Source organism: Bactrocera latifrons, unplaced genomic scaffold, assembly GCF_001853355.1.
Source record: "Bactrocera latifrons isolate USDA-ARS-PBARC rearing strain unplaced genomic scaffold, ASM185335v1 scaffold_174, whole genome shotgun sequence".
Taxonomy (NCBI): Eukaryota; Metazoa; Arthropoda; class Insecta; order Diptera; family Tephritidae; genus Bactrocera; species Bactrocera latifrons.
In genome coordinates this window covers 161,951-175,353 of record NW_017535230.1, presented here as the reverse complement: position 1 = coordinate 175,353, position 13,403 = coordinate 161,951, and the positions used below count along the sequence as shown (strand labels likewise).

The 13,403-nt window shown below is 38.6% G+C and overlaps 1 protein-coding gene across 1 annotated transcript; it reads right to left on the bottom strand.

Moving 5' to 3' along the window:
* Positions 1-1,974: 1,974 nt before the first annotated feature.
* LOC108967064 (POU domain protein CF1A) lies at positions 1,975-5,513 on the bottom strand. The gene is given in 1 exon segment (XM_018930294.1): positions 1,975-5,513. A coding segment is annotated over 1 exon segment (2,061 nt). The 5' UTR covers positions 4,535-5,513; the 3' UTR covers positions 1,975-2,473.
* Between the last annotated feature and the right edge of the window lie 7,890 nt (positions 5,514-13,403).

Here is a 13,403-nt window from a genome sequence, read left to right as displayed (position 1 = left end):
CGTCTTTTTTGAGTGGAGCTCCCGGGGATCAGATGTAGTTCCTTTCCAAATAAATAGTTTTACTGATATTAAGTCTTAAAATACAGTTAAAATATTACTAATATTTTCACAAATTTTTGAATCAATAAATTTCAAAGTTTTCTCAGAAAAAATTCTGGAAAATTCAATTTTTTCAGCCTTCTAACTGTATATAATCCCTTAAGGACGAGTGAAGAGCCATTACAAATTCTTTCTTTTTCCAGTTATGTTGCATTTTATTTTATTTCGGCCACCTATATGCATTATGCCATTCTAAGGCCGGGTAGCGCAAGAAAAGAAAATTATATATTCCAAAAATATGTTCACTTATGTATATACACTTTGATGACAAAAATTTAATTTCAAAACTAATTTAGAAATGCAATTTGTTTAAAATAAATTTAGAAAATAAGTATTTAACCCTGACTGCGACTCCATTTACACGCCGAAAATAAAGAAATACCAGCTTTTGTTTCAAATTATTCAAAGAAATTTTATTTTACTGCTATATGTATATTATTTACACACGACTTACTTGCACTTATGCGACAGCTAACTTAATAGTAATCTTATATACAATAACAATATTGACTTCCCACTTAAAATAAATATTTTTGAACAGATCGTATATGTTGATATCTATAAAATAATATGACTAAGTTTTATTTCGTGTTTTATACTTAACACCAGCATTTAACTGTAAAAAAGCAAGCACAAAGGAATTAGACATTTCATTTATCACAAATAAATGTTTTGTTGTTTTTTTTTTTTAGAGTAGCATTTGGCGCAAAACTTACGAAAGGTTTAATTTATACATATAATATTATATAACAACAAATGCTGGGGCTCGAAAGAAAACTATTTATATTATATTTGAATAAAATGCAATAGGCATGTAAATTTATATTAAATAGCTGCAAATTCGTACTACACACATACATAGCTACATATGTACATTATAGTAAACTAGAATTTTGATTTTTTATTTGTGATAAGCGACAGCGTTCCTCGTTTTTTTTTTACTCTAACTTTTGGTCTACAATGTTTTTACATACAACCGTTGTCTATACTCAAAGTGTCGTTCAGTGTGAGCGTAATTATAAAAACTCTTTAGCAAAATCTTTAACGTCAAACAATGCATTGAAGAATACGTAAAAGGTTTACCTTCGCAAAATCGTAAAATGCAACTGCACAGAAAATGGACGCTGCGACCAACCTCGGTGAGGCCCGGTGTCCATCGCGCAGAGTTGTCTCTACTTTGGTGCTTTGGCGCTTTGCGACACTTACCGCTCAACAAGTTGGGCGCTACGTATTTTACATTTTGTATTTATTTTGATTTTCATATTTACTAATTTAATGATTGTATCAAACACTGTTTGCATGCAGGAGGTTTTCAAGTTTTGGCCGCTTTTTAAAACAGGTGGTAAAATTAAACGCAGCTCAGTTGCTGTTGGTGTGCTTTTAATGCCAGGCAATGCTTATACGTATTTTAAATAATGCATATTTGTTTGTATGTTTTCATAACTTACGGCTGCTCGGTTGCTCACGTTTGCACTGTTTTGCTGATTTTCTGTTTTTTAAGAAATTTACAGTGAAGTTGTTGTACATGTATAAAATTATAAACTATTGAATTCGTTAATTACATTTAATTTAGTTGATTACTACCTTTGCGATTACACATTTTTTTTTTTTTTATAAAATACGCAAAACTCTATTTATTTTGTTTTTCTTAAAAACATCACTTAGTTTCTCGTTTGATTTTAATTGCATTATTATTTGCAAGTTTTAGAAACTTTCAAAGTTTTAAATTTTTTTGAATTCTATTTTACATTTGATTTTAAGACTTTGCTGCTAATTATTTTATAGGGGAGCTTAAGTAGACTGTTAATTATATTTCTTTTACTTTGTATTTGTTGTATTTCAGTGAAAAATTTTTACTACTAAACCGTACTTTTCTTTTGTATTTGCTTATTTTTTAATTTGTTTTATTTATTTTATAATGTTGTTCATTATTCATTTACTTAGTTTACTTAACTAATTTCAAGTTAACACAGATTAATGCACTGGTATAGCTCTGGCAAATGGCATACAACCGTCCACTTACTTAATAAGTCTACCTAACAATATCCCACTATAACTAAAGCGGTTCAATATTAAACCGCGCTTCAAGTGGTACTGTGACTCGGTCGTTGGTCCTTCGTTCCCTGCACATATACATGTATATATATACCGTATATACCGTATACGGATATACACGTCTAGTTATACACCAAATAAAATAGTTGAATTATGCACCGCAGCTGGTATACCCTTTCAATTAGCCCGGTTCGGCACACGCCGCAGCTTAAAAGCGCACCGCCTCTAGCTTGGATTCTTCCGATGTCTTATGCTTGCGCGCTTAAGACGACTCATATCCAAACCAGGCGGCTGACGCTGCCGCTGCGGCGGACGTATGCTATTCGCCACCGCCGCCAAATGAATTGAAGTGTCTCACGCCTGGTGCGGCGGCACCGAATTGCAGACTCCATTCGAATAGGCGTCGGGCATGCAGTTGTTGTTGCTGCTGTTGGTGATGATGTTGCTGTTGGTGGTGATGGTGATGCTGGTGCAGTGAGTGTGGATTTAAATTAAGGTGATGCATGCCGGTCGCGCTGCTCACACCCAACACCGAGGAAGCCGAGGATGGCGATGAGGATGGCGCTTGCAGGGCGCCGCTGCTGCTGCCGGCGCCGGGCGATGTCTGTGGCTGTTGCAGATTGTGGTGATGAGCGGTTGGATGTTGCAGCGCTGGGTGTTGCTGGTCGCTGGTGTGGAAGAGGTGTGGGTGGTGCGCGGGATTGAGGTGCGGGTGTTGGTGTGGATGGTGATGTTGGTAGCGCATCGGATCGATGTACATAGCGGCGGCTGCAGCTGCCGCTATCGATGACGCTTGTTGTTGCTGCTGCTGTTTCACCTGACTCAAGTGATCACTTTCATTGTTGTTGTTATGCGTATTGTTATTGTTGTTATTATTAGCAGTTAATCCAGCACCGATCGGTGATTGCGGCGACAGCACGTTGGTTGTCATTGTCGCCGAGGAGCCACCCGAAGAGGACGGCGTGTTCGGCGCATGTTGGTTATGTGGTTGGTGTTGTTGCTGTTGTTGTTGCTGCTGATGCAGCGATGCAGGAGTGGACGCAGCTGCAGCTGAGTTCGACTCCTGGATTTCTGATTGCTAGTGAGCCGCCAACTGATGACCGGTCGCGGACTGCATATTTTGTGGGCTAAGCATGGGCGGGCTGTGACTGTGACTGTGTGTACCCATTGGACTTCCATGCATATCGTGATGTGGATGGTAGCCGCCATGTGGGTGCATATGGCCTGGTGGCATACCGTCCATCATATCGCCACCCATTGTATTTGGTGGTGTCATACGCTTCTCCTTCTGCCTCCTATTACAAAACCACACTCGCACAACCTCTTTTTCCAATTGTAAAGAATCTGCCAGCGATGTGATCTCTTGAGCCGATGGTTTTGGTTGTTTATGAAAATGTTGTTCGAGTGCACCTTTAACGCTCACTTCGATGCTGGTTCGTTTCTTACGCTTACGACCCTGTGCCGCAATTTTGTCAATGCTTGTTGGTGATCCAGTGGTGGAGTCAGCTTCCTCTAGCCATTTTTGTAGTAGTGGTTTTAATTTGCACATGTTCTTAAAACTTAATTGTAAAGCCTCAAAGCGGCATATTGTTGTCTGTGAGAAGACATTGCCATATAAGGTGCCAAGCGCCAGTCCCACATCCGCTTGTGTAAAACCGAGCTTTATACGACGTTGTTTGAACTGTTTCGCAAATGCTTCCAAATCATCTGAGGTGGGCGTATCTTCTTCACCACCCGACACATCACGATCGCCCTGCAGATGATGGGGATGTATATGAAGTTGTGGAGACTCACCACGCAGTGCGTGATGTAAAGGTGGCACTCCTTGATGATGCGCTGGATGAGCAGGATGATGCAACATTCCGTTCATCGCATGATGATATTGCAAAGGCGAACCACCCGTCGGAACATAGTGTGTTGTATGAACCGGTGCGTGCCATGTATGTGGGGATGCCATGCCTTGTTGAACGCGTGACTGCTGTGATAAATGGGACATTTCTTGCTTTACCGCGTCCGCGGGATGATGGTGTGTATGATGTGTCATCGACGCCCATGGATCTGAGGGATGCAAAGGGGTCCAATGATTTGATCCCAAACTACCAGAGGGTGTGATCGAACTAAGCCCACTCGCTGACACACCTAGACCGCCAGTACCACCTGCTCCCGCACCACCCGCTCCACCCACAACTGCATTCGGGCTAGGCGATGAGGGTAGCTGATGATGGGCGGCAGCAGCGGCGGCGTGATGATGATGATGTTGCATGTATTTCATTTCGCCCGCATCGGCGGCCGATCGAGGCGATGAAGTATGATAACCCCCACCACCTAGCGCCATATCTAGATCACCGCTAGACGGTGTCATATATGAGGTGGCGGCCATCCCCACCGCTCTAGGGCTGTTCAGGCCCTCCACGCTGGCGGGGTAGGGCTCCAAGTTGGGGCTCAGTTTAACGACCTTGAATACCGATCTGTCAAAAGGAAGACCAGTGTCCCTATGCTCATTCCACTCGAACCGTGAGGCAACCGTCTTGAAGTCTTTTCGTTCAACGTACACAGGGGAGAATTCGATGACGACGATGTATTAAGAGCAGCGCGCACTGGCTGCTCGACGCAACAATGAGTAGAAATTTGTTTGAAATCACTGGGTGCGTATGCCACTATAAACGCACTGGCTACTGCTTCTACGCCGATTTTATTGAAGCCTTAATCAACAAGTTGTGTAACACTAAAAATTCGATTTGCCGCCGGCTACTATAGCTTATACGAATTAAGCACAGGCGTTTTTTGGTTTGCAAAAACTTAATTGACTAGTAAGCGACTATCGAGGCTTAGTTATGGCTCATACATGCGCACTCAACTGTATGTACGTTGCGACAAGTTTTGAGTTGTATTCATTACATCAACAATCTTGCATTTTTTTCACAATTTCTTTTTTGTCATTTGATACACTCCCGCACCTTTTATTTATTATTTTAACTTGTTGTCAAAATAATTGCCTTGTTTTCGTTTTATTTATTAGAATTCTTTATAATTTTGCCAAATACAGGAGATGATTTTTTTTGCTTCCAGATACACTTTTCACTGGCAGCTTTCTGTCGCTTTGCGAGCGAGATTAGTCAACCGCACTTTATCAAAACAACCGTAATGTATGATGAGCACGAAGATAATATAGTATCTCTAAGGTTGCTTTTGGATTTCCATTTATACATGAATCAGAACACGCATTCTCATTTGAAAAATTCAGCAACTTGCTTAGTTAAACGATCCGCACAATAATTTCTTCTTACTTTGCTTATTCTATTTTGTACGCTTCAGACACGCGAAGACTGAAATTTTCTACGTGTAAACTCATAGAGCTATCGAAGTGAACTAACGTCATTCATCGGCGACAGAAGGTATCGGAGAGTAGCGTGCGGCAGCGAACGTCAGCGCCAAACAACCATACACAAGCACTCTATATACGCAGCATATAACACAGTACACAGTGCACAACGAATGGAAGAGGTAACACGAACAGTGAGTACCGAATATCAGAACGACAACGACAACGTCGACGGCTTCAGACAGCGTTAGCTCAGCCAAAGCCAAAGACAACGATGAAGGCGACAACAGTCAGCAAACCACCAGCGAAGTAAGCAGTCAAACGAAGCGCACAAAATGTAGTCGCAAAGAGCGAGTGAGTGCGCACACGAAGTAACGGCAGAGTAACATCGGTTTGTGTTACTGTCACCGGCCGTGACAAAGGTGCAGGCTTCCACCAATGCGAAGGTGCGAGTGGGTACGCGATAAAATGGCTGTTAATTATTTTCAAAAGAGTAAAGAATCGGAATATAGAGATGTACGTCTCACATGCCAACGGTTATAAGGGCCTGTGTTGAAACTCAAATAGAATGGCAGACAGACCGACTTAAGTTGTTGGTACAAAAACACTTAACATATGTTGCCACCCCTAGTGCGAGTGCGATGATATGATATTACAATGAAACCGCACGGAGACTAACCGTTAAGTGTGAATGAAACCCAATGATTTTTCCGTATTGAAGGAAAGAAAAGTAGTTGTTAAGAAACATATGTAGATACTGCTTCCAATGCTCAATCGCTTTTGTACTTAGTGATTGTGTATGGTAGAGAGTATTTATACCGCTAGGGCATTCAACAAAGAGAAACCGCAAAATCACCAGCAAATATAAGCGAGTTGGGTAAAAGAGTATTTGCCATTAGTGCTCATTCACCATTTTCGTTGGCACGTTAGACTGCGATAGCAGATACTTATGGGACAGTGCCAGCCCAACAATGATGTCGAAGCGATGTGTTTACTGCACGAAATTCCAATGGAACGCCTACAAGAAATTACATACCAGATTTCCAATTGTTTGCAACTACTCATTCCATTTAGTAAATGAAAGTGAACAGCGATTAGCATTCCTTTTTCATATCAGCTTGTTGATAAAGTTTAGACTTATTGACTCCCCTTTATTTCTACCGTATGCTAAAGTGTTTGATTCCATTTCATGGCGCTTTGCGCAGGAAATCGCGTAGTAATTCCAGAAATTCCATTCATGCTTTTGAATGCAACTTGCACTTCCGTCCTGCAAGAGTTCAAGCCAGCACATCCAGCTGGAACAGTCAGTAGTTGCGTTAACTTCATACGTGCGATTTCAAAACGGTGCGCGCGCCCCACAGCATGCTTTATCGTACATTTGAATACACGGCTCCAAAAACGCCTAAAACAACCGGTCGTGTTATATGATTATGAGGCGGGTGTTTGTGTTTGTTGCGACAATCGTTGCACTTGGATTTAATCTGCCACAAACAATAAGTCAAAAACAGTGAAAAAAATTTAGTTACAGCAGCCAGCAGAGTCTTATTGTTATCCTCATTATACCTCTATTGCTTTAAATTTTGATTCGATAGCCGTAAAAATGTTTGCGGACCTCATACTAACAGTTATTTAGGCTCTATTTCAATATTGTTGTATTGATAAAATACCTTGAAACATATAAAATACCCTTGCTGTTAGATCAATGTAGCGACTTGCCATTTAAAGCTTCATAAATATATATATTTTTTTTATGAAAATCCAAATCAATTAAAATTCAGAATAACGCGTTCAAATGTTTAATCTAACAGTAAAACTAGGCCAATACACCCTTCCTTATGTGCCGACGGGCATATTCCGTACACATACTTACAACAGGTTTGTATTTAGTTTCTACTATTGAACATACACTTGCATGCTTAGCAATCTAGTTTTTGCCAAAATTGCGCCAGTTTCAAAATATACTCAATGTCAGTGGTGACAAGTGGAATGAGTGAATACCTACCGGGCAAATTTGCATGCGAATGGCAAATAAAATGAACGCTCAGAAGCGAGACAGCGAGGCGTACTGGGATGGGGTGGCAAATACAGACAGACGAGCTACCACGTATCAGACGTTTGGGTGGACAACCAGCTGATCGTAACTAATATATCGAAAACACTCTTTGTTTTGCAGTGCCACTTAGCATGTCTATACATAGGTACATACATATAAACCTAGCTTTGATTACTACTGCCATGCAAGCTCTGAAATGCCCTAGCATTTCGATCCTTGAGCAATATTCTATAATTGCGCCTTCAAGTCTCGGCATTTATTAAGGTATGTGACCCGTGACGAGCTGGGCCGATTGAGCCATATATCGTCACCTAAAATGCAAAACAACGTAACATCACTTGTCATAGGTTTACTAGCGAAGGAAAAACGACATAGAAACCACTCATATCGAAACAAAATTTGGGATTTGGGTATTAAATGGATATATTGGTTATCCTTGCCATCTCCCTCTTGCTGAAAGGAAAGTAGTTCTAAAACCCATTTTTGCACCCATTTCGCTATCTTCAAGTACTCCACAGTTTGTATTCTTTGATTGTTTAATGAGCGACTGCCCTCACTTTTTCCCATTCCGTACCAAAAATGCTAAAATTTTATTTATACTTAAATAAGTTTATCAATACATATTTTATATATACTACACTGCTGTACTATTTATCATGCTTTAAATGTGAATAGGAAATTTGGTTAAAAATTTTCAACTAGATTGAAAATTTATGCAGTAAAAATCACCAAGGTGTGTGAGCAAGAGATTACATGGTATGATACTCAGTATAATTATTGTTATGTATGTATATGTGCTCTTATTACATATATGTATGTATATCTGCTCTTAGAAACTCATAATTCATATCGACAATTGCTGTTATTTTGTACAATATACACACCTAGATATACGCGTATATTTAAAATTGTTAATGTCTTGCATAAACGTTGCAAAATTTGGCTACGAACACACCGGTTATACATATTGATATGTCAAAATATACATGATGTTTGTAAGTAAATGAACAGAGGATAGATTTCAATAAAGTGAAAAAAGAATAATTGTACCCAAAAATTATACATAACTTTTAAGAATTCATATAACTGCTAATATTGTATATACCTATATAAGGAGATCCATTAAAGATTTGATTTTTAATAAAATGTTTATTATAAATATAGAAACATGAAAAAAATGAACCTCGACTGCACCGAAGCTATAATAACCTTCACAGCTTCAATTTTTCTTATAAAAAATTGGTGGTATTCAGTCAAATCACATGTTCTAAACAATTTCTGGAGATAGTACCGTTGATTTGGACAGAAATTCATGCTTAATTTCGTGAAGACAGCTCGTGAAATAAAAAAGTTTTCCTTACAATGATATGATTTTGATCATTATTGGCAGTTATATGTATATGCTATAGAAATCCGATAACAGTGGTTCCGAGCAGCTTTTTTGGAAGCAAAAAGGGATGCTACGGACGGACGGACAGAAATAAATCCACACAGCTTGTCACGCTGTACACCTACATATATATATAAATTATATTACAGAGTTGCCGACGTTTCCTTGTAGTTTGGCACAAACATCGTGGCAAACTTAATATGCGCTATTAAAGATAGACTGCAAGGGTAAATTCCGTACTAATTTCAGAATAGATGTGTGAGAGGATAACAACATAACAATTCTCTTAGCGAGCCTCTAACAAAACTTTTGTTTGATACAAAGCTAAAGCGAATAGCCAAACACTCAGGTTCTTTAGAATATCAATTTGGTCAGTTTTAAGTCATCACACTGCTACCATTCACCACTTTCCAACTTCTTTTGTTGAATAGGGTCAGTTGATGCAGTGTTATGCATTTTTTGTCTGCAACACACTTCATATGCTTAGAAATCAAACAACAAATGTCAAACTACCACCTTCAATGACTTTCCAGCTTTTGTTGTTTTTAATTCTTTCAAAGTAAGATAAACAGTTGACACGCTTACAAACACAATGCAATTGACTGCAGTGAGTATTTTAGAAATAATACGTATGAGGAAAAAAGTGGCAGTTTGCTCTCCACACAATCATTAACAATTCAAATATGATAATTACTCACATTTAAATAATATGATGGCATGATAATTTTTCGGGATACGGCAATCAAATGAGCGTGTAAGCATTAACCCTTGTAGTTATAACAGTGCGACTTAATAGTTAACAACACTTGGTGTGCGGTAAAGAGCCTGCATATATCTATATAGAATTAACTGCTGATTTAATAGACAGGTCGAAATCCCGTTCCACAGAACTGCTGTGCATATTTATTTTGTGCTATGCTAACGCGCACGCGCCACAAAGCGCCAGAAAAAATTATGTTAATAATGGAAATAAACGAGCTTCACAAGAAATAATCGCTGCGTGGCAAGGACTTGTTGCATAATTATGCGTACTACTACTTGAAAAGCCACAAAACGCTAAAGCGCTGCTGCTCTTCTGCTCATAGTAAAAAATTCAAGAATGAAAAATGCTGAAAAGCCGCAGCCGCAGTGGCGTTGAACTCCTGCAGCTTTGATTCAATCAAAAGGTCTACTACGACCAGTTGCCAAAGCAGCAGCCGCTACGACTGGAACAAAAAAGAAGCCGACAGTTTAGCAGTAGCAGAGGTGGCGTTGATGAGATGCCGGCGTGTTGATGGCGTTGATAATGAGCAAGATTAGCATTTTGCAATGTTTTTTGGCAACCACTTAAACCACACTTGCAATAACAGCGGCGCATGAACGCCAGTTCCCGCGCCATTAGCATATTATTTCGCATGTTATAGTTGTTGCATGTGCAAGCGCGTTTGGTATCAATGCGGTGGTCATTTCGTTTCGTTTCGTTTCGTTTTTAATTGAGCAGATCAATGGAGAGTATGCGCCCATTGGCGGTTATAAGTGAATATATATTTTTTATTAATATTTTATCTGTTTACCTACTTATCTTCAATCAATTAACCGTTACTTGTAAATCTTCTTTCATTGCAGGCATATAAATATTTAAACACAAGGGCAGTGTTTTGAGCAAAGCATGATTTTGAATAAGTCTTATGCGAGGCTTAAGGAGTTATATACAGTTAGAAGGCCTAAAAAGGCCCAGAATTTTTTCTGAGAAAACTTTTAAAATTATTTATCGACATTTTTTACACATATTATGATATCTCTTAACTGTATTTTAAGACTTAGTATTAGTTAAAATATTTATTTGGAAATTAACTATAGCTCATCTCGGGGAACTCCTCTCTACTATATCTCTGAACTGAAACCTATGAAATTATAAAACCAAACAGATTTCGTTAAAGTAATGTTAAGACTAGTAACTAATAGAACGAATAAGCAGACTAATATATTTTGACAAAACTCTTAAAAAAAATATGTACAGGATGTAGGATGTTGGAAATCGTGGGCATGGTCCCGTGCCAATTTTTTAGACCACCTAGCTGCTTATATTTATTATATTATATTTAAATTTTTTGATTTCTTAGGAATCAGCACCGGTATGTATATTTGATGCTCCAGCCAAATCGGTTATCAAAAATAATGAAAAAAAAATGTTTTGAAATTATTAAAATTCTTGAAACGCCAATTAGTCGACCTGTTTTAATTGCGACGAATTCTTCATAAAATAAAATGTAAGGCAAAATAATTATAACAGCGCAAACATAAGAAAGTAGCTATACCCGCAAACTGCTAAGAGTTTGAACTCGTTTGACAACAACAATATAGAACTTTTTTCACTGCCAAAGAAGCGCCAACCAGTTCTCGATCGATGTATAAGCACACATGCATACATATAATTTAATTGCTGTTTCTAGGCATTTGGTGCTCTCTCCGGTGACGTTGACTGAGTCCGTACGATTTTGCATGCCACACACTGCTTTAGTTCTGCAGAAGATGTTTTGTTTGTATGTAATTTTCGGTTTTACAAGAAGAATGCAAAATGCGTTAAGTAAAGCATTGTCGTTAAGGGCAGAGCGCATTTGTGCGCCAAAAAATAAGCAGAAAAGACAAGACAAATGTAGCTTCACCCCTTTTTTGCGTTGCGGAGCAGCAACTGCAAGCAGACACTAAATATCTGGCCGTTTTTATTCATTTAAGCCGCCCAACGATCGTTGTGACAGCACCCAAAGGCAAATTAGGCGCTAAAGAAGAGCTACGACACACCCTTAAGATGTTCAGTTAAGCAGTAAGCAGCAGAGGACGAAGGCGACCAAGAAGCCGAAGAAGCATGTGTTATGTGATTTTGCATTTTTTTATTTGAATTTGCAAAACTGTTCGTTACTTTTACTTTCCTTCAATAAACACTCGTTCTCGTTCGTAATGCTTTTACTTTTAAACGGCTTACCTGTCCTGCTATACCCTTCTGCCAATTGAGCTGCCTGTTTACAATTGCAATATGCAAATCAGTTGCCCTTTTTCGCAAGGAGCGTTGCGAGTTTTGCAGTTTGCAAAATGACGTGACAGTAAAAAATAAATTTCAAAAATTACTCGTCATATCTATGTATGCACATATGTACATATGTATATATGTGTCAAAACTTGCACGCTTTGCATTGAAGGAAGTGAAAAGTGGCAACTTTGCGCCGTATTGAAAACATTGTAAGCGTACATTACCGAAAAACACGGAATCTAATTTTTTTATATCGATATTAGAACTTTAATGGATTAAAAGGATGTTGTGCACATTTTTGCGTTGCACACAAAGGGTTCCGAAGTTGGTCGTGGCTGACATAAAAAATATGCAAATGAGATTGTTTATGTGGCAATTTATCATATCTGTATATATGAAATCGCTGTGCTTGCGCAGATGCTGTCAAATTGACTCTTTATCTGTACATTGGACGCATGCGCAAGGAATCGAAAATCAATAAGCAGTGATTGTGCAATATGGTAGCGGCAATGATGCGACCAGGTGTGCCACGGATGTCATAAGTGCACATATCGACAATCGTAACTGGATATAACGTTCTAATAATTGCTGAGCTTGAGAGTTGGCAATCGAGTCGTTGGAATGATTGCTTCGAAAACCGTTAATTTCGAACAAAATACAACTGAAATGAAAAATTAAAAATTAAAAAGAAAGAATTGTTTGCTGTAAAGGCGACATGTACAAACATAAGTTTGCTTCTTGAATGAAAAAACCGACAAGGCAGAAAGCGAGAAGTTTAAATAAATGCTTAAATCGAGTATTAAGACTTCTGCAGTAAAAACATAGCCACATGGCTGACGGCGAAAACAGTCAAAATGAGTGGCAATCGTAGAGAATTCAATAAACACACGCATTTTGCTGGCCCACAAGACGGTAATGTTTTTTCAGTAAGCGTTTCTGCGGTCAAAGGTAGATTTCTGAACTAAACTTGCACCTATAAACTCCAAAAAACATTACACACAGAGAAATTAATTTAACTTAAGTGAAATAATGTGCAGGATAAAAATGTAATTTGCTTTATAATAATAAACACAAAGATAATAAAAATAATACTAGAAAATATGCATTGCAGCGTTTATGCTTTCAAAATGCACATGCGCACAAGTTACTGCAGCAAATATCATAAATTACGTAAGAAGTAGGCTATTTATGTGTATTTTTTAACTGCGAAGCGAAAGTGCATTGTAGTCTACTTCGTAGCAATCGCCACCGTCTCGTTCACAGCGGTTTCGATGCTTACAAATGTGAAAAACACCGAAATAACCCGACAAAAAACTTCGGAAAAAAGTGTCAGCTAGCGAGTTGGTTGCTCGAGTTCAAACTCGAAAGGGGTGCATATCATTAGCCCGTAAAGCCATAGCATGCAACCTAGTGCTGCTCTTTTATTTACATACATACCCACTCGCAAGCACATACATAGTTGTAGGAAAATATATAT